General features: G+C 38.8%; 1 protein-coding gene across 3 annotated transcripts; it reads right to left on the bottom strand.

Annotated features, from left to right (window-relative positions):
• Positions 1 to 4,075: 4,075 nt before the first annotated feature.
• On the bottom strand, positions 4,076 to 18,000 carry LOC311588596 (killer cell lectin-like receptor 2). Of its 3 annotated transcripts, XM_084766386.1 has the most exons (8): positions 17,868 to 17,991; positions 15,722 to 15,819; positions 14,869 to 15,029; positions 14,242 to 14,331; positions 13,335 to 13,562; positions 11,131 to 11,273; positions 9,380 to 9,477; positions 4,076 to 4,287 (listed from the first exon to the last, which is right to left on the bottom strand). In XM_084766386.1, exons 3-8 carry the CDS (start codon positions 14,978 to 14,980, stop codon positions 4,128 to 4,130), a joined length of 831 nt encoding a protein of 276 aa, XP_084622512.1. In that variant the 5' UTR covers positions 14,981 to 15,029; positions 15,722 to 15,819; positions 17,868 to 17,991; the 3' UTR covers positions 4,076 to 4,127. The 3 variants fall into 3 exon arrangements, with proteins under 3 accessions (XP_084622512.1, XP_084622511.1, XP_084622513.1); XM_084766385.1 differs by lacking the exon at positions 15,722 to 15,819 and having other exon boundaries at positions 17,868 to 18,000; XM_084766387.1 differs by lacking the exons at positions 15,722 to 15,819; positions 17,868 to 17,991 and having other exon boundaries at positions 14,242 to 14,403; positions 14,869 to 14,966.
• Positions 18,001 to 22,472: the final 4,472 nt, after the last annotated feature.

Here is a 22,472-nt window from a genome sequence, read left to right as displayed (position 1 = left end):
TTCTTTTTTTAATTTTATTTTTTTTATTAATTCATTCATATTACATCTCAATTGTTATCCCATCCCTTGTATCCTCCCAGTCCTCCCTCCCTCCCACTTTCACCCTATTCCCCTCCCCTGACTGTGACTGAGGGGGACTTCCTCTCCCTGTATATGATCATAATGTATCAAGCCTCTTCTTGGTAGCCTGCTATCCTTCCTTTGAGTGCCACCAGGCCTCCCCATCAAGGGGACCTAAGGACATTTCTTAATGGTTGGTTTTCATTTTAATTCACCACAAATTAGAATCCGTTGATGCTCTAGCCAGAATTCCAGACTTCCAACATGAACTAAGAACCAACTGCTCTCCAGGAATCCTAAAGGTTTTCCATACCACCCTGGGACTGTTGAGCACCCAGCCTTGCAGACTGAACAACCATAGGGTTGTCAGTTTCCCCAGTGAGAGACAAAGACTGTGGGACACAGATGTTGAGACACCAGCTTCAAGGACCAAGCAAATAATTGGATCCACAATTCTCCATAGTGATTCAGCTGTGGTTAATCTTTTAAATTGAGAACTAACAATTGAGAGGGATCAGGAGGTATGTGTGGTGTGCTGGCGTAGTTGTGGCCTTGTTGAACTGTGCCAGTGGGAATGGGCTTTGGAGTTTCAATAGCCCAAACCAGTCTCAGTATGTGTGTGTGTCTCTCTCTCCCTGCTACCTACAGATCCAGTTGTAGAACTCTCAGACCCTTCTCCAGCACCATGTCCGTCTTCATGCTGCCTTGCTTCCAGCCATGATGGCAATAGAATAAACCTCTGAAACTGTAAACATGACCCAAGTAAATGCTTTCCTTTATAAGAGTTGCTGTTGTCATGGCATTTCTTCACAGCAATAGAATACTCACTAAGACATAGGTATACGAATGTGTGTGTTTGTGTGTCTTCTTGGTACTTTGGTCTATAGGAGGCTCTTATCTTGAGGAAGATCCACTGTCTGTGGGCACACCTGAACTAACAGAACAATTGTTCCTCTTTTTCTCCATATATTGACAGATTAAATAGAAGGAATGGTGGTGACATATTCTATGCTTTGCTTTCATCAAAGCCTGTCACTTTGGCACAAATATTTATTTCCACACACAAAAAAAATCTTATACAATGAGAGGTAAATTAACAGACTTTACACAGCAAAAATGAGAGAAGGATGATACATTTGTCAGCTGCAAAAGGAACCAGATAATGTTTCATGGCCACTAAACGAGGATGTACAACTACATTGAATAAAGCCACCGGTCAATTGAATACCTAAGCTAAATCAACAGTAAACAATACAATTAAAAAGCTTTTAAATATATAAACTATACTGAGGTGAGCAAATGTGAACAGATATTTGACAAAGAAAAACATATGAGTGACCAATAAGTACTCGAAAAAGATGTCGGTGTCGTTAGTTCTTAGAGAAATGAGAGTTCCTCGATTCATTACAATCATAAAATTTTAAAGCATCGGTAATACTAAGTTTTGGTAAAGATGAGGGGCAAAGGAAACTCTCCCACGCTGCAGAGAAAATAAGATGACATAAGCTATTCAAAATAGGCTAGAAGTTCCTTGTGAAATGAAATGCATTTAATATAAAGATTCTGATATCAGAGTCCTAGATGTTTGCTAAAAGGAACTAATATCTGTTCACACAGTGACTTACATACAAATTGGCATGAGAAGTTTATTCATAATTGTTAAATCTCAGAAACACATCATATTTTCATATAAGAATGGCAAAATATTAAAGAATATGAAATATTTTGTAATACTGTGCTTAGTAATGCAAATGATCTGTAAAAAGGCTTGAGTTAGCTAAACAACAACAATAATAATATTATCTATAATTATTGTAGTGATAGTGAAATATGCAGCGATACCTGGAGGCAACCACAGATCTGTGTCTAGCCTCTGAGACTCTGGACTAGGCCATACTAATTTACAGTACAAGTAGCATGTTTCTACTTGCCTGGGCCCAGGTGGGGAGGCCAAGAGGCAATGAGCTAGGACCTTGCAATCTATCATTAATTAAGAAAATTCTCTATGTATTATTATGATGAAAATGTTTTAAAAATTAGTTTGGGAAAGTATTTTCAATTTCAAAATAAAAATTTCTTTTTTTCCTGAGCACTTTTCATTTTCCTCACAAAGTGTCATGTTGCTTAGGCTTCATGTTCTCACTGAACAATAAACACCTAGAATTTGTCATTTCTTAAAGAATTGAGTACATAAAACCTTACTGAAATAACAAGAAAGAATAAGTTTACAGGTGCCAATGCAGACGTTCCCAAGTCAAGTCATCTGATAGCCAGTGTAGTTTAGTGGGACTCTCAATAGAATCTGTTTGGGGAAACTAAACCAGAACTCAGAAAAAGAGCAATAACAGCACAATGGTAGAAAAATTAAGCAGCCATTAGTAAGTAAATATTTAAATTTCAATTACACCATCTGTGCTGTTTCCTAAATAACATTCAATATGTGTTGTCTTCTCGGTAATATTCCCTAAGTCAAAGCAGGTTAAATTTTTCATTTTGTTTGGCATTAGTACACATTACTACTCTCATCCCCACTATTGTACAATAGAAAAAAAATGTTCCAGAGTAGGAGCAATCATCCCTTTAGTCATGAAGACCCAGAAGAGTCTCCAGGAACATCTGTTGAGTGACAGCAGTTGTAAATTACTCTTGGTTGGTATCTGTGCATTTTAAATTGTTAACCTCTTGTGAATATGTTAGTGGTATGTGTTATATAAGAATTATATCAAAAATAAAGCACAATAAATCCTAAAATTTACAAAAAAAGAAAGGAAGGATGGAAGAAAGGAAGGAAGGAAATTCCCTATAAGCCTGCGCGCCTACCTCCAGATCTCACTGAGGCACCTTCTCAACTGGCATTTCCTCTTCTCACGTGACTTTAGCTTGTGTCAAGTTGAAATAAAGCTAGACTGTACTTGAAGAGATACACATATTTGAAGAGATGCACATATGGTTCTTGAAGAGATGTACATATTTTTAAAACTCATTTTTCTCATGTCTTACAGTGAGTACATTTTATTAGATACACACTCCATGGTCAAATTTGAGGTTTTTTTATGTCAAGGTCAGAAAGCAAGGGCAGCATAAGTCAACAACCACTTAAGAACTAAAGGATAGTACAAGTGAATGCACTAGTGATAGTGTAGGAACATGTACAGTGATACAATGCAGAAAAGTGACATATGAATGTGGATGTGGGATAAGATATGCTATTAAGTCAATACCAAATTTCATGAGCTTTATTGTCTTAGTATGGTGATATAAATGAAATTGTTTGACCCTGAAAAATATTTATGAATAAGCTTATCATTACTATTATCATCATTATTATTACACTTAATAAGACAGTCTCACTCTGTAGCATACTATAGCTTCAAACTTTGTATGTAAACTAGGCTGCACTCAAACTCATGTACCTAGAAGGTTATAAGTGCCATGACATCCACCCAGTCTCAATGAATAATACTGTTCCTATGTGGCTTCAAATTATAAGAGAGAGAGAGAGAGAGAGAGAGAGAGAGAGAGAGAGAGAGAGAGAGAGAGAGAATGAGAACACATATGGATGGTTGTGTGAGTTTCTTGAACTAGCCTAATTATGAAATTATATGGTAAAGCAAATAAATTCTTTTTAAAAATTTATTCTTTTATGTATAAAAAAACAAACAAACAATAACCAACCAACAAATAGAAACCCATAACAGCATCTTAGTTCTGAGCTGTGATGTCATAGCCATGGGATGTCAAAATAGCATACCCTAGTGTGTCATCTCAGGATGATGAAGCAAGTGTTGTTATCAGGCTCTGTTTTGGGCTCTGTGTGTCATTCAGGAAACAAAGAGCGATTCCTTGGGGCTTGTAACAAAGGATGTTCTCCACACACAAGCTGCTGTGTTTATTAGCAAGGAAGGCAGCTTCTGCTCTGTCAAGTTAGATTTCAGAAGAACATTTCTTCTCTCTCCTACTCATTTTTCTATTTGCTCAGCTGACTGACTTCTTGGTTAAAACACCGAGTCATTAAGTAGTCAGAAATCATCACAGGAAGTCATCAAAAGTGACAAAATGCTCCATTTTTATTTTTCCTTCATAGAGTACACTGAATCCGTGAATTTATTCCATTTCTTTTCACAGATACAGGGGAGTTTTCTAGCACAGTCACCACCACGTATGCCTCTAAAACTGAAATCCGCACAGCCTCCACTTGACTGTCGTGAATCCATGGCCGTCAAATCTCTATAAAGCAAAACATATAATGGGCAGTTATTTAAATTTGAAGCTTATATTGATGCAGAGCAAGATTTTCAAAACAAAGTTTATTGACCAAAATATACAGAATATGGAATTAATCCTAAGTGTATCATTAAAAGTTTTTCATTTTCTCTAACCTCATTTACATGTCTCAGTAGATAGAAGACATTACCACCAAACCTGACAACCAGAGATCAGACCTGAGATACCACACAGTAGAAGGAAAGAAGTGACTCCTTCAACTGCCCTCCAACTACATATGTCCTGTGACATGGTCACACACATGTGCAGATATTCATACAAAATAAATAAGTATAATAAATTATACTTATAAACACATAATTATAATTAAATATATAATACATTTATATATTTATGTATAATATATATATAAAGTACAAATCAAAATAATCTCTTGATCACAATTCCACAGGAGGCAAATGCAAAGGGACGGAGAGATGAGCAGGACTGGGATGCATGGTATGAAACACAACAAAGAAGCAATTAAAAAAATAAAAAATAAAAGCATGAACAATGAAAAAGATGCAGTATAAATGAGTATATGAGTACACTCAGTAAAGCATTGTGTTGAACATGTTAAAAAAAAAAGGGAAGAGAATCCAGCAGACACTAGCTATTAATAGTCACAGGAAACACATGTACTGTACAATGAGCTCTTAACATTACTTCCCATAGTGATGCCCACATAGACCTCTACCCTCCCCCCAAAAAAGGTTAAGTTCACAGCTGCTTGCTAGGTTCATCAGAAGCTGGCATTGTCAGCAGTTATACAAGCCTCTGCGTCTTCCCACTGGTGAAGAAGCTTTTGGTTACCACAGAGACTTTTCTGACCACTAGATATTCTTACTCAGGCTCAGGCCTGGCCCTAGTAATCACACCAGAGAACAAGTCTGTAGCACAGCAGAACGTTGGTGTGACTTTTCAAACCCTAGTTGATTGGGGCCCCTTAAGCTTCTACCTCCCATCTCCACCACATTCCTTTCCAACACAGAGTAGGAGAGAAAGGTTAGTAGGGAGAGGGGTCATAGGCTACTTCCTGCTGGTTAGAGTTATCGGGTTTCTTAGGGCAATTCCAATCGTCATTGCAGGATATTTCCAACTTTCTCTCAAACTGCATCAACAGCCACCAGGAGCAGCAGCAGCCTTCTTCTATCATGTGCCCTCAGTCTGTCTTTGAGTCTGGCATTTAGTCCCACTAGCAAAGACTAAACCCCCATGCGTGAGGCAGTTCCAGCTAACAAAGATCACACATCCTCTCATGAGGCAGTTATCAGCTGTGGACAAACTGTAGCTGCTCCCATATCCCACAACGGAGATTAAAACAAAAACGTGTTTACATATGATAACCTAAAACTTCCACAACAGTAGATCTCCCAAACTGGATGCAGGCATCCTTTCCATGCCTGGCACCTCACTCTTAATGTTACTCCCTGCCTGTCTCTAACTCTGTATAGAGCTATATAGTTCATAAACAATTTGTTAACTCTGGTGCCAGTCATGATAGAAAACAGCAGCAAGCCTAGTGTTTAAGAGATAGTGGCAGGTGAAACAGAGCTAGCCTGTGTGAAATAAACATTATTTTGTAAAAACAAAATCAATAATATAGTATTCATCTCTTGATTGAAACATATTAGTACATATTGTAAGTCTGTTTGTTCTCTGACCACCTCTGTGTCAGCCTGCATGAGAGCAAGCTTGGATGAGAGAGAAGGTGGTATTTCCCTGCAGGTTTGGAAGCTACCCATCCACACTGGCAAAGACACATTTAGGTAGCAGTGACTCGGAACTGCCACATTCCCAGGCACAGATACTTTCTCAGTCTGCTGAAGAAGAAACTCAGTGAACACCACAAAGAAAGTAGCGTCATGACCAAAAGCCAGCAGACCCAGCACATCCAAAGAGTATGAGTTCAGATGCTATGATTATAATCCAAAGCATATAAAGTAATAGCGGTTGATATCTGTTCAGGAAAAAGGACATGACAGGCACAGTCAAACTTGCCTGCGTTCTGATCACCCGAGACATGAGCATCAGGGGTGCAAGGCAAGCCTGAGTAACAGGAACCTTTATTTTAAAACGAAACAGAAAGCAATTGAAATTAAAATGACTTTTAAATTATATAGAAGGCAACTTAATAATATACTGGCTTCCAAAGTTATCTAAGGAAAAACACAAAATCCCTATAGGAGAGATGTTAATATTTAGTATTTTTTAAAACATCATTAAGTAGGAGGGATGATAAAAATGTGATATGAAAATAGAGGGAGGAAATATGAGGATTAAAGGATCAATTGACATAGTACTGTAAGATAAGGGGCAAGAGAAGATGAAAGGTGAACTCAACAAATCAAGGGATGTATAAAAGTTTATATGGACACGTGCTACTTAGTAAGCTCATAGTTGACAAACACAATTCAGATTCCATGTTTCTTTGATGGATTGGGGGTTTGTGTGCATTTATATGTTTTTATCATTTTTCCTCTGTTTGACTTTTGTTGTTGTGATTGTTGTGATTTTCATATTTAGAGATAAAGAGAGAGAAAGAACATGAAATTAGTTGGGTTTAGAGATGTGGAGGATCTGGGAGTTATTAGGTTGTGAGAAATCTGATCAAAATATATTTTATCAAAAAATCAAAATACAGGTGTAAGGTGGAATCTCAGAGTTGTTTTGAATTGCCAGAACCTGGAAACAGCCTAAGTGTCCCTCAGTAAAAGAATGGATAAAGAAACTGTGGTATATTTACACTATGGAACTACTCAGCTATTAAAAACAAGGAATTCCCAAAATCTGTAGACAAATGGATTGAACTAGAAATGATCATAATGAGTGAGTTAACCCAGAAGCCGAAAGAGTCAAATGGTATATACTCATTTATATCTGGACCCTAGCCCAAGGGGCATGTCCCAAGAAAATCTTTGCTCACCAGGAAAGTGAGACAGAGGGGAGGACATCCTATTGGGACTCTAGGTGAGAGAATCAATGGACAATGTGGAAATAGAAGGACACAGAGGGTCCTAGAAGTAGATGGTTATGACAGGTGGATCTGGGCCCAGGGGTCCTGCTCAAACTATGGCTCCAGCCAGGGACAATACATGCAGTAAACTTCAAACCCCTGCCCAGATCTAGCCAATGGACAGGACATTCTTCACAGTTGAGTGGAGAGTGGGGACTGACTTTCATACGAACTCTGGTGCCCATATTTGACCACATCCCCTGGATGAGGAGGCCTGGTGGCACTCAGAGGAAGGATAGCAGGCTACCAAGAAGAAACTTGATACCCTATGAGCATATACAGGGGGAGGAGGTCCCCCTCAGTCACAGTCATAGGGGAGGGGAGTAAGGGGGAAATGGGAGGGAGGGAGAACTGGAAGGATACAAGGGATGGGATAACAATTGAGATGTAAAATTAATAAAATATATTTTTAAAAAATCAAAATATAACTATAAAAGAAGTAGAACCATGGAAACGTTGAGTTATTAAATAAAAATCAAAATGCAACTCAAAGGATACTTCAGAGGGATTACTGGTCAGATAGACCACAGAGGTATCCAACACATCACAGGCTCCCATACCTACACCATAACTACATGGTAAGATCATATTTCTGAAGACACCACACACTTAGATGTCAGCACATAGAAAAATCAGTCTCAAAGCAATCAAAAACAACATCCCCTAGGCTAGCTTTCAAAGGTTCAGAAGGTGCTTTGCAGGTTGCAGGGAAGAAAAGATTTGAGTGGGCCTAGCCAGGACTGGACCCTGCATGCTACAACGCTAAACTGCTAGGCAAGGTGCCCAGAGGTGCCATTGTTATAGGATAACTACCTGCTTACTTCTGGAGTTGAGTCTTTACAACATGAGGGAACTTAAATTTGGTTTTGTAATCTAAATCAGAAGCCCATGTATGGGAAAGTCATTGGCCCCAGGTTGGAACCTGCTATAATCAATTTGCTAAGGTGTACTTTTGACATTTGTGTTTAGACCTGGGTTGCTTCTGTCATATAAGGTTTTTGTTGTTGTTGTTGTTGTTCTTATTTTGGATGTTTTGGTTTTTGGTTTTTGCAGTGGGCAGCAAAGAGCTGCAGAACTAGTCAAAGTGCTGAATGGAAGAGAACATGTGCTCAGCCCTATGAGGACATCTTCATCAACTGCCTCAACACCACACCCAAAACTCAGAGAAAACCATGGAAGATGAAGCAGAAAGAATGTAAGAGCCAGCTGATGGGCATTTCCCATGCACAAATCCACGAAAGCTGGGACTGAAAAAGATTCAAGGCAGCCAAAACTCCTGTATATGTGGAGAGGAAGCCTCTGCAACTCAGCTAAACACTATTGTTAGGGGACAGCCGCTAGAAAAAGGAAACAGTCTTTGTTGAGAGTGTGGCCACTGCTATATTTCCTTGCTCCAGTGGAAGGCCTACAACCACGCTCCTGTGTACAGTTAATTAAAAAGACATGGGTAAAGGGGAACGCTTTACGGTACAGTCAGAAAGAGGTTGAGAGGGCAAGTATGGGATGGATATGATCATATTTCATTCTGTATATGTATGAGACTTTTATGAAATCTTACTAATAAAGAAAATTAATGAACAGTTTTGTACCAGATTAGAAATGAACAACTTCAGAGCTTATACGCTATAACGCCATGAAACCGGAAAGTGGACACACATATATTAACACATCCTTATATTTAGAAATAACAAACAATTCTATCAGCTAACTACAGAAACATGGCAAGTGAATGTTTGAGATACTCACTATGTCTGTCAGGATGACCCAGTCACCTAATGTCATCTTAAGCTTTTGGTTTGCTTGTGGCCTGTGCATCTTAGAACACACAGTCCTGACCTGTGTTCAGTTTTACATCACTAGCAGTCAGCTTCTAGACCATCCTCTTCTTGGTCTACCACGTGCTCAAACACTATCTTATGCGTTGTGTCCTTACCCCCGTGCTCCATTGATAATGAGGAGAGCCATGTGGAATGAGAGAAAGGCCTTTATACACACACAGTCCTCCGTCACTGTCAGAGGATGAGGGATCAGGAAACTCACAGTTTAGATGGGCCATGGCCAGTCCATGTCCATCCTCCTTTGACGTTGGATAATCCAATCCAGTAATGATTTGTAGAGAGCTTGGGCTGAAGGAACGTCTGTAAAGGAAGCAACACATCTGATCATAAAATTTGTCTTTTTGGTAAAAATTTTAAAAGAACAACCATAACAAGACCCAGCTATTCCCCCTGTCAGTTCTCTGCTGTCCTGTCCTCCAGTCCTTCAGGGCCCTCAAGTTCATTTTCAATTGATTTTCCATGAGCCACTCATTAATGTCAAAGCCAATGTGAGTTACATAATTTATTTAAAGTCAAAACTTCAGGTGTCTAGAGACACTGGATTCAGGAAATGACTCATGACTGAGTTTCCTAGACAAAGGCTCACTGTGCAGCCAAGGCTGGTCCCGACCTCACCATCTCCTGACTTCAGACTTCTAAATGCACACTGCATGCCTGGCTCCTTCAGTAATACTGAACCTTCATGAAATTACTCGTGTGCACATTTCAGGAGACTACAAAAGGATAAGGGTAGTGTTCATCGTAAGTGACCCCTTGTCTTCAAACAAAATTATTGAGATGAAAAATTCTGTGTGAAAAGTTGTGCACCTGAGCTCCAAAGTCCAGAGAGGAAGTCTTCCTATAGTTCCTAGTTGGAAGTATTTGGAGATATTTGGAAATGTTTAATGTGTCTTCCATGTGACATTGGAGTAGATGGTGTCTTCTAAAATTATTTTAGAATATAATTTTAAATTTAACTATGTTTATTGTATCAAATGGAATATTCCATTACTTGACAGCAACAGTTATTTTACGCTGTACTTTTTCAAACATATATAAAAATGATGTGTAAATTGTACATCGTGTTCTAAAGGACAAAGGTTTCAGGCTGATCCTGCAACCATTTCTCTAAAAAAACACAAGTTATAAATTTGGGGACATTTCTTTATTAGTAAATGTAAAAAGACAGTGCGGACACTTATTTTCTTTTGAATACACATTTCAAAAGTAGGTATCTTTTATGAAACGTGAATATTATAAAGTAAATATTATGAACAGATACAGTGAAAATCACCATGGGTTAATTGATGAAACTATTCACTTCCACGGTTCTCATATAATTTCACATTGCAGATAAGCCCAGAGGGCAATTACTTTCCCTACTGTCATCCAGTTACTCCTGTATGGCAATCTCACTTTGCGATCCCAAAGAGAAAACTCTAGCCTACAGCCTCTGGGTATTTAGTTGTCACTCTATGGAGATAAATAACTCTCAGGTACAGGATGTGCTACACTAAAGGGTTAAACTTATTTAGGGAAAACGTACTTCTCTGAAGGACCTACTTATAGATTCCTGAGAAAAGGATGAGATTGTTAAGAAATAAGAGTCTCTTTTTTTAAGATTTATTTATTATTATGAATACAGTGCTCTTGTCTCCATGTACACCTGAGTGCCAGAAGAGGGCATCAGATCTCATTATAGATGGTTCTGAGCCACCAAGTGGTTGCTGGGAATTGAACTCAGGACCTCTGGAAGAACAGTCAGGTCTCTATAACAGACCATGTGCCCTGACCCTGAGCCAGGAGAGCATCCTGAGAGATTCTTACTGCAGTTTTTGCTCTCATAACAGGCAAACCATACACAGCCCTTGAAGGTCTTTCTTTTAAAACACCTGCCTGTGCTCAGTATCTCATACTGGAAGAGTAGGAGACAGAGTCTAAAAGAACAAAAGTGTACATAAGAGTCTATGGTACCTGTTCATCACCATCATCTATCTTCAAAAAGGATAAGCCACAATCCTGGCAGGTCTCTTTACATCCACGCCAGTCTTTATTGTCCATGATGAAATAATAACATTTTATACCACAGCAAAACCAACGTCCTTTAACATATTTACCTACAACAGAGGAGGTGAATCATTTAATTTATTATTTTCTGGTATTCTGTTATCAGAGCAATGTATTTATTAAATATCCATAACTAAGTAAAATCTCACAGCTCTCAGAGACTGAGATGCTCTATACAGCATCGTTTATAATAGAGGTATGGAAGCAATTCAAGTGTTCCTTGAGGATGAATCAACAGACAAAATGCAGCACATGCACGCAAAGGAATACTATGTATTTTTTAAGGGAAGTGAATCCAGCTAGGCATGAGGACTTGTGCCTATAAGCCCAGCATTCCACAGGCTAAGGTTCACACCCAGTTTGAGGCCAGTGTAGGCTCAGCAGTGAATTCCAGGCCTGCTTGAGCCATATAGTGAGTTCCAATTTAGCCTGGGCTACATAATGAAAACATTTCCCACACCTAACCCCTCAAGAGAGGAGTTGCATCTTATGTGCAATGAAAGTCGCCCATGCAACTGCTCCCTGTGTGTCAGGGTCAGGACACAGTGTCTCTTAGGAGTAGATTCATGACTAAAGCAGTAGCAGGGTCTATTTCTTCCCTTTCTCAGAAGTCCTCAAGAAAGTCTCTCAGGGAAGCATGGATGATTTTCATGGTAAAAAGGAAAGAGAAACACACTAGGCCCAGGATCAGACTTTCGGATTCCACTTAGATGAGGTTTCTAAGGCAGCCCTTCTAAGAGCAGAGGCTTGTGAGATCCCAGGGGCTGGAGTACTGCTCAGAGACAGCTATGCTGAGACAGAGTTCTTTATCTGCCCTCACTAACAGCTGTGCACTCAGATCTGTGCTGTAATCTATGTTAAATGCCCTGACCTTAAGAGAAATAAGAAACACATGAGGAAGCTAGTCTGCCTTCCGGCCTTCAAGGGGACACCCATATCCCAATAAGCCCAAAAGTATCAAATTGAATACATTAAAATGTGTGTAGCTTATATAGAAATATCATCTCCACATGATTTATTTCTTGGGTAAGGTGCTAGGGATAGCCTCACTCTACAAATACGTTTTATCTCCAACCTTTGTCTTTCCTTGAAGAGGATCACTGGGTAGCTCAGGCTAGCTAGGAATTTCCTTGGCTGCCTAGGCTAGCCTTAAATTTACAATACTCCTGCCTCAGTTTTCTATCACAAGCTTTACAGAATGACACTACAATTTACTGACAATAGTGATGTTATTCTAAAATCAGAATGTAAAATACTTTTGATGAGTCTAGGATATTTCAATGACTATTTTTGGAGCTTTACCTTCTTATCTTGTCACATATTTTTAAATGTACCACTTTAAAAATATATATTATTAGTCTTTGAACAATGAGACAATATGCAAGAACACTTTGTAAACTCTAAATACTGAAAATATTTAATAATGAATTATAGGTGTGTCGATTAAGGTTAACCAGTCATGATGAAAGGAAAAAAAGGTTCCTTGAAATGCTTGATGTTTTCACTTTTCCAGCTTCATTCGCTGTGTCACTGACAGAGTTATACAAGTGTAGACAGTATGGTAAAGCTGCCATGTACACTTCAGGGAGGATCCTTTGTCACAAACAGGCCAACTCTCTGATACCAAGGCAGAAGGGACACACACACACACACACACACACACACAGAGAGAGAGAGAGAGAGAGAGAGAGAGAGAGAGAGAGAGAGAGAGAGAGAGAGAGAGTTATTTATCTATTAAATATTCTTTGCTCATTTTACCCTAAATATTTGGTACATAAACTCTTACTAAAAATGTCCATGTTCCATCAACACCAAAGTTAGAGATGTAGATTTGCCTTTTTAAGCCAAAACGATCTGAATTCTCAGAGGTGCTGACTTGTGATTGCATCTCCCGGGAGCAGTAGGAAACCCAGAATGGCCTCTGTCAACAACAAGCCATAAGACTCCCCTAATCCAAAGAGAGATTTCTGGGGTTCCAGGCCACTACATGAAATAAGGAAACTCCAAACCATTAACCCAGAGTCCCCAGCATGTAGCTGCTAAGTGGACTTTGAAACTTCTGGAGCAGAAATTAGAAAATGATGCAGTTCTGTAGTCAAGATCCTCCATACCTGTGGGCTGAGAGCACTCTAAACCCATCTTGGTTTCCCTGAAGCATCTGTTCTGTCCTCTGCGGATGGAGTCTCGTTCCTTCTGTTGTTTTGAGGCATCATACTCTGGAGAATTATTTCTCAATATTTCATTATTTAAGTGGCTTTCACTTTGCAGAGTGCTGCACATCTGAGTAAGGTTGTTAAGATTTTCCTGCAGTTCCTCCTTTTCTTGTCTAAACTGAAAAACTAAAGTTAACAGCACATATCATTATTTTAGTTGATATTTTGACATCTAGAATATAACATCGCAATTAACTCTATGAAAATGGAAACACTGAATTCTCTCTATAATCAATCTCAGTGTACAGTAAGTGATACATCTGAATTAAATTATGGCGGAAGTACTGTACCTTCCAAATCATTAATTTTATCACCGTGAGCATAAAACTTACAAATACATACCTAACTAAAAAAATACATGGCCATGTTTTAGCACAGGCTGGGAGTGACTTCCACTAAATGTGTGAAAGAATCCAATACGGCTGGGGCTTTAATGGCACTGCACAGAGCTAGTCTATATATGCAACCATGGCTTCACTATACACTGGGGAAAAATGAAGAGAAGCGCGTCGCTTCTTCTGCACAGCTGTTTCTCACAGAATGATTTCCTAAGATTCACAATCACCTGAGCCCAGAAGGAACATGACCATGAGATAAAACAAGGCAGCTCCAGAGCTCACAGAATAGGTATGTGAAAGAACAGGATGCTGCAGTGTGTCAGGCAAACCTATTAAAGTCCAGAGCTGTCCTGAACACTGCCTGGTTATATAAGGCAGGACAATGGACAGAGTGGTTAACTGCATCCTTAGTGTCTAAAGCCATTGCTTAGGCAGAAAGGCAAAGAAGATGCATCCCAGTTACTCACTCTGTGTCAGCAACACGGCAACACTTAGCAGCAGAAGGAAACAAAGGACTCCAAGAACCATCACCATGAGCTTCCAGGACACTGAGTGCTCTTGAATCAACAAAACAAAGCAAGGAATTCATCACCACGAAGAGAGCAAATCCCAGGACTAATTCTAGTTCTCTGTAGCATGAAAACAAGGAGATACTGGTCTCTAAAAATTTTACAGGAGTCCATGATACGAAACGACTGAAAATATGCTTTTAAAATTGTAGAATTGTGCCTAACACGCGGAAGACTTCAGAAGTCCTACTTGTGTGAGGTTTCACCAGATTTGAACTTTTTTACCCCTTTGACCTTGAGTATTGAACCCTCCTGAGCCAGCCTAGAAGGAGCTGTGTGATAGTCGTGTGCCATCACCCAGTTATACAGGATCAAAAAAGCATCCTTCCGAAAGCACTGGAGGCACCGACACAGTCCAAGTAACAGACCCTAAACTGGAGCCTAGGACAGGCAGTGTTACACAGGGAAACCATGTCTCAAAAAAAAATTTTAAAAAATTAAAATTTTAGTGGTGTATTATTTTCAAATGCCAAAAACTTTGCAGTGCATAAATAACAGGTAAATGTAGACACATAAAACACTTACCTCTGTGGCCAGCTGCTCTGGGCCCTTGAGTCTCATTAGGCCTCACTGCGTTCTGCAACCCTGAAGACGTATGAAATCTCACAGTTGAGTAAGTGATGTCCTGGTCACTCATGTTGTGTACGTGAAGTATGGTTTGTTTTGTATACAGCTTTCAATGATTTCTAAAGAAAAAGTTAAACCATCCACCTTTAGGAAGGTACCTGGATCTGATGCTGCAGTGGGCAGAAGGGGGCGGGGTCTGACCAACTCCCTTAATGATCTAAATACCCTAACTTGCATAGACCCTGATTTCAGCTACAGGTGAGAACTCTTTGCAGATTTCTGTTAACGTTGTTTATACTTTTAGTAGGCACAGCAATTATTTTTAGGATATATGGAAAAGAATTAAAAATTTATTAATGAATCATCATATTGACACTGCCTATTTGTTACAAATACTTAACATAGACAAAAGAAATTTTTACCCAAAGTTTGTAATTCTGCAAGTCATTGACACACTTTTAAAATGATCAATTCAAATAACAAGATTTCAAAGTTTAATAAATTTAAGTCCTTGCTTTTGAATTATTTAAATATTTTGATAAGGATATGAATACAAAATGTTCTTGGAGAGTTTTCAGTTATACATAACTGACTATCTGTGGGTCCCAGACACCACCTTAAAAAGAATATATGAAGTTTAATAGTGCAGGTGATTAACATTTGAGGCTTGAAGAATTAGAAATATCTCCTGGGTATAGTTATAAAGCAGAAACACCTGCGATATCCAACCTATCCACCTAGCCACAGCCTATATATTCTTTCTTCTCCAGGGTTGGACCTGGTAAATGGATGCAACTAGGAGAGAGCCTACGGAGTGGGCTGACACCCAGAAAGACAAATGCTGCAGTGTTTCTTCTACATGAGGGTCTTGGCTCCAAGTCTTCAGAGATGCTACATCACCTGGAGTAGCTGCAGAAACCAGGAAAATAGAATCATTGCAGGGGTGGGATGTGGGAGCAAGAGAGAGGAGCATCGCAGGATGCAACCTGAAGTTTTAATTTCAAATTACTCCATGTATATGATCATTTCACTTCCAATCTTCTAGTACATGATGTTGCTAAAGGAGGCTATGTGAAAATAAATTTTGTCACTAGGCAGTCATTAGCTAATGCCCATAAAGGATCTAATCTGGCTTGTTGGCACTAAGAGAAAGAATAAGCAGGCTACCAAGATGAGACTTGATAGCCTATGACCATATAGTAGGGGAGGAGGTCCCCCTCGGTCATAGACCTAGGGGAAGGGAATAGGGTGAAAGTGGGATGGAGGGAGGAACAGGAGGATACAAGTGATGGGATAACAATTGAGATGTAATCTGAATAAATTAATTAAATGTAAAAAAGGATCTAATCGGATAATAGATAATCAATGTATTATTAAATAGTAACTACGTATAAGTAGGCTTCCATTTACATTTTTAACTGAAATTATAGGCAATAAATAATATGGAAACAAACTGCATATGGAAATATTCTTCTCTAGTTTTTTATTTATGAAGTTTTCTGAAATTATTCACATTTCATCTAATATTTTAAAAATTGTTGATTACAGAACTTTTCAAGTTTTAGTTTTCACTTAATTATTTCATTGGATGGGGGTCTATTCCATAATGTACATGTGTCCAGGGGACAATTGTTCCCATGTGTGTTCTCTCCTTCCACCTTTATCTGTGTTCCAAGGATGAAAGTCACATGATCAATCAGCCTGGGTAACAAGTATTTGCACACTGAGCCATATTACTAAGCTCCTATTATGACTTCCTCAAAATGAATTCTCTTTAAATGTTTGGCCCAGTTTTTTAAATTAATTTATTCATATTACATCTCAGTTGTTATCCCATCCCTTGTATCCTCCCATTCCTCCCTTCCTCCCACTTCCCCCCTACTCCCCTCCCCTATGTCTGTGTCTGAGGGGAACCTCCTCCCCCTGTATATGCTCATAGGGTATCAAGTCTCTCCTTGGTGACCTATTATCTTTCCTCTGAGTGCCACCAGACATCTCCATCCAAGGGACATGTCCAATATGGGGCACCAGAGTTTGTGTGAAAGTCAGATCTCCTTCTCCACTCAACAGTGGAGAATGTCCTATCCATCGGCTAGTCTGGGTAGGGGTTCAAGGTTTACTGCCTATTTTTTCCTTGGCTGTTGCCATAGTTTGCAGAGGACCCCAGGGCCCAGACTCGCCTACTAGTACAACCACTTTGGAAAGCTATCTGGTGCTTTCTCAGAAAAATTGGAATAGGGCTTCCTCAAGACCCAGCTATTCCACTCCTTGGAATATACCCACAGGATGCACTACCACACAACAGGGACATATGCTCAACCATGTTCATAGCTGCCTTGTTCATAATAGCCAGAACTTGGAAACAACCTACGTGTCCCTCAATAGAAGAATGGATAAAGAAACTGTGGTACATTTACACTATGGAATACTACTCAGCTATTAGAAACAAGGAATTTCCAAAATTTGTGGACAAATGGATTGAACTAGAAATGATCATAATGAGTGAGTTCACCCAGAAGCAACAAGAGACAAATGTTATATTCTCACTTATATCGAGACACTAGTCCAAGGTGTACGTCCCCATGAAAAACTGTACCTACCAGGATAGTGGGTAAGAGGGGAGGACATCCTATTGAGACTTTAGGTGTGAGAAGCCTGGGAGAAAGAGGAAATAGAAGGATCCAGTGGGTCCTGGAAAACTACAGGCAAGTTTGGCCCAGTTAAAGTGTCATGAACACTATAGGTCATCTACCTTAATTTTGAAGCACACAGCAGGAGTCACAGCACACCCAGAAAGAAAAATATCCCATGCCAAACTCCAGTTTTCACATGCTGCCAGATCTTACACCAACAGCAGGGCTTCCCCATCTAGCTTGCTCTCATGTATGTCACACCATCTGAAATTCTCTAGATTACATACAATCATGTGATAGAAAAATAACAAAAGCAGATGTTACCTGTGCTGGCACAAGGAAGTGATTCTGGTGGAGAGAATTGATCCCCGAACTGGGAGACAACTTGGCCTTTCTTGCCTGTGTCCCCTCAGAGGCTCCAAGAAGAAAGGCGGAACTGAATCTCTTCCCAGTGATGGTCAAGCTCGTTATGGTCAAGCTCGTTATTCGCTGCCCCTCCCCACTTGACCAAAGCAAAAAGAGGAAATTGCGTGATGAAAGCTGTTGCTAACGGAAAAGAAAGAGCCACAGTTATCATGCCACATGCTGCAGGAAAATGTCCAAAATCAGTATTTCAACACTGAGAAGATAACACACTCTCGGAGAAAGCAAAACTGGTGTCCTTAGCAACACCAATAGTAAAAGGATGGGGCTGAAGTTTCTCTACTCCTAGTTTGGTAGGAACTGTTGAAATGTTTTTCTTACATTACTATTTGATAAAAATTAAAATTGATTCTTTTTTGAACTATGTTAATTGCAGCTAAGTGTGTTATAGGAACGTCTTCAAAGCACTGATAGGTCCACTGTGAAACTCTTTTTCTATACTCTTCTAGATTTTTATTCAGAGAGAACGTTTACCGTGAATGTTGATGTCATTCCATATAAAGCTGTCTTCTTGCTGATGTTTTTAATGATGCTAGGATATCAAATCCAAGACACTGAGCAAGCTCAGCAAATGCTCTTGCACTGAGCTACACGATATGTCTCTAGTGTTTGTTTGTATACTTGTTTTATTTGTTTTAATTTTAGTTTCTTTGTTTGAGACAATTGTTACATTTTACTACTATGTAGTACAGGCTAGCCTCAAACTCACAGTCCTATTGAGTCAGTCTCTTCCGCCCTGGGATTACAGCTGTGTACCGCCACACCAATCTATTCCCTGTTCTTGATTGATCTTATCTAATAAAGAAAATGGAATTCTGCATTTTATAAATACTTATCTACAAGATATTAAAAGTCATATATAGTTATTAATCCCAGTTTACACGGACCTTTGCCAATCCACTGCCATCCTCCTTTTCTTCCATTGTATTTTAATCCAATCCAGTATCTGCTTAGATGAAGTTTAGGCTGAAAGAAGTTTTGTAAAGGAAACAGGACATCTTACCATAATATTTCTGTCTGTTTTATTAAAAAAAAAAAAGAACAACCATGTCAGGTCCCAGCTCTTCCTGTGTCAATTCTCTGCTCTCCTTTGTACATGCCCATGGGTCCCTCCATGGTCATGTCCCAAAGTGATATCACACTAGTTTATTTGTGACAAAACTCTTATCAGTTCCATTAGTTTTTAAAATGGAAACTTTATATTTCTAGGTGTACTTGGTTCTTTAAATGATTGGTTCCTGTGTTTGTTTCTTAAATAAAATCTACTGAGGTGAACATATATGAACACATATTTTACTAAGGAAAACATGTGAGTGACCAATTAGTACTTGAAAAATATGGTCAGTATCATTAGTACTTAGAGAAATGAGAACTCCTCAATTTGTACAATGGTAAAACTTTAATATATTGATAATATCAAGTGTTAGCAAAGATGAGGGGTAAAGGGAACTCTCCCATTCTGCAGAGAAAATAAGATGAGGTAAGCTATTCAAAACATGCTCGTTTCTTGTGAAATGAAACTGCATTTAACATAGGGATTCTGATATCAAAGTGCTTAATCTTTACTAAAATGAAATAAATATATGTTCACACAGTGGCTTTAACACAATTTGTCTTGAGAACTTTATTCATAATTGTTAAAACTCAGAAACACATTATATGTTTACATGTGACTGGCATAATATTATGCAATATTTGTGTAATAGTAAAGTGCTTCATAACAAAAATAAACAATTGATCCTCAAGAAAAGCTTGTGATATCTAAAAGCTAATAATAATAATAATAATAATAATAATAATAATAATAATAACAACAATAAAAATTGCAGGGATGTATATAGGCTGCCATAATAAATCTGTGTGTGATATATGTCACTCTGGACTAGGCCATACTAATTCAATGCAAGTAGCATGAGTCTGCTTCTGTGGGCCCAAGCAAAGAGGGCAAGCGGCAGAAAAGAACTTTAGGTGAACAAAATTTTGCTCATTTAGTGTTTTATGGTTCTCTTAGGGTTTTTAATATTGTGGTGAAACACTATAACTAAAGCAACTTGGGGGGAAAAGGGATTATTTTCCTTACCCTTCCAACTCATGGACTATAATTGGAGGAATTTAGAACAGGAACTCAAACATTGCAGGAACCCGGAGGCAGAAGCTGGGCAGAGGCCATGGAGGAGTGCTGTTTACTAGAAGTTTCCATGACTTACTCAGTCTGCTTTCTTATGTGACCCAGGATCACCAGCCCAGGGATAGAATCATCCATAGTGAGCCAGCACCTCCCAATCAATCACTAATTAAGACAATTCCCTATAAACCTGCCTACAGCCAGATCTTATTGAGGCACTTTCTCAATTGAGAGTCCCTCCTCTCAGACAACTTAGCTTTTGCCAAGTTGACATAAAACTAAAGTGTACAATGGTTCTTGAAGAGATGTACATGTTTCTAAAAGTCATATTTTTCATGACTTACAATGGGTACATTTTGTTGCTTTATGTTCCATTTGATTTTTTGTGGTTGTTGTTTCCTTGCTTTTTCCATACAAGGTTTCTCTGTGTAGACTTGTTTGTCCTAGACTAGCTTTGTAGACTAGGCTGACCTTGAATTCACAGTAATCCACCTGTCAAATTTGATTTCTTTCCACTTATTTACTTAATTTCTTTACAGCCTGATCCCAATCCCCTCCATCCTCTCAACCCAGTCTCACCTTCCTGGTCCCTCTGCCGACTGTTGCTCTCCTTTTTCTGAGAGAAAGGAAGCCCATCAAGAGGTATCAACTCACCCTAGTGCTTCAAATCACAGCAAGACTAAGTGCATCCTCTCCCACTGGGCATCTTCCCTTTGGATCCTCTTTGGCATCTTTGGGTCTGTGGATTGTAGCATGGTTATCTTGTACTTTATGGCTAATATCCACCTATGAGTGAATGCATAGCATGCATGATTTTCTGGGTTTGTGTTACCTTTTCTAGTGCCATCCATTTACCTGCAAATTTCATGATATCTTGTATTTAAAAGCTGAATAGTATTCCATTATGTAAATGTAGCACATTTATCCATTCTTCAGATGAGGGACATCGAGACTACTTCCATCTTCTCTCTATTATGCGTAAAGCTGCTATAAACATAGTTGAGCATGTCTACCTGTGGTATGGCGGAGCATCTTTTGGGTATATGCCCAGAAGTGGTATAGCTAGATCTTGAGGTATATCTATTCCCAATTTTCTGAGAAACCTCCAGATTGATTTCCATAGTAATTGTACAAGTTTCCACTCCCACCAGCAATGGAGGGGTGTATCCCATGATTTGCATCCTCTCCAGCATGTACTGTCACTTGGGTTTTTAATCTTAGCCATTCTGACAGGTGTAAGATAAAATCTCAGAGTCATTTTGACTTTCATCCCCATGATGTCTAAGGATGCTGAGCATTTCTTTAAGTGGTTCTCTGCCATCCACGATTCCTCGGTTGAAAATTCTGTTTAACTCTGTACCCCATTTTTTAATTGGGTTATTTGGTTGTTTAGTGTTAAATTTCTTGAGTTCTTTTTATACATTGGATATTAGCCCTCTGTCAGATGTAGGGTTGGTGAAGACCTTTTTCCACTTTGTAGGCTGCTGATTTTTCCTATTTACAGTGTCCTTTACCTTACAGAAGCCTTTCAGTTTCATGAAGTCCCATTTATTAATTGTTGATCTAAGTGCCTGAGCTGTTGATGTTTTGTTTAGAAAGCTATCTCCTGTACCATTGTGTTCTGAGTTATTCTCCACTTTTTCTTCTCTTATATATAGTGTATACAGTTTTCTGTTGAGGTCTTTGATCCCCCTTGGACTTGAGTTTTATGCAGGGTGTAAATATGAATCTATTTGCATATTTTACATGCTGACATCCAGTTAAATCAACACTATTCGTTTAACATGCCTTCTTTTTTCCATTGTATGGTTTTGGCTTCCTTGTCAAAAATCAATTGCAATTGCCTGTAGGTGTGTGTGTTTAGCCCTGGATCTTTAATTTGATTTAATTGATCTACTTGTCTGTTTGTATGCCAATACCATGTGGTTTTTATTACTGTTGCCTTAGAGAACCACTTGAAATCAGTGATGGTGATATGTCCAGATGTTCTTTTATTGAACATGATTGTTTTGGTTATCCTGGGTTTTTTGTTTTTCCATATGAAGTTGAGAATTTCTCTTTCCTGTCTGTAACGAACTGTATTGGAATTTTGATGAGCATTGCATTGAATCTGTAGACTGCTTTTGGTATGATGGACATTTTTCTATGTTAATCCCATCAATTAACAAATCATGGGAGATTTTTTTCCATCTTCTTATTTCTTCTTCTCATGCAAGCCTTTCACTTGCTTGGTTGGAGTTACACCAAGATATTTTATATTAGTTGTGGCTATTGTCAAGGGTGTTGTTTCCCTAATTTCTTTCTCAGACTATTTATTGCTTGAATTAAAAAGAGCTACTAATTTTGTGTGAGGGGTGGGGGATAATCTTATCCAGCCACTT

This window comes from Acomys minous, assembly GCF_964271855.1.
Source record: "Acomys minous genome assembly, chromosome: 17".
In the NCBI taxonomy this organism is placed as follows: Eukaryota; Metazoa; Chordata; class Mammalia; order Rodentia; family Muridae; genus Acomys; species Acomys minous.
The sequence above is the reverse complement of the archived record's forward strand: the minus strand, read 5'-3'. Positions and strand labels throughout refer to the sequence as shown.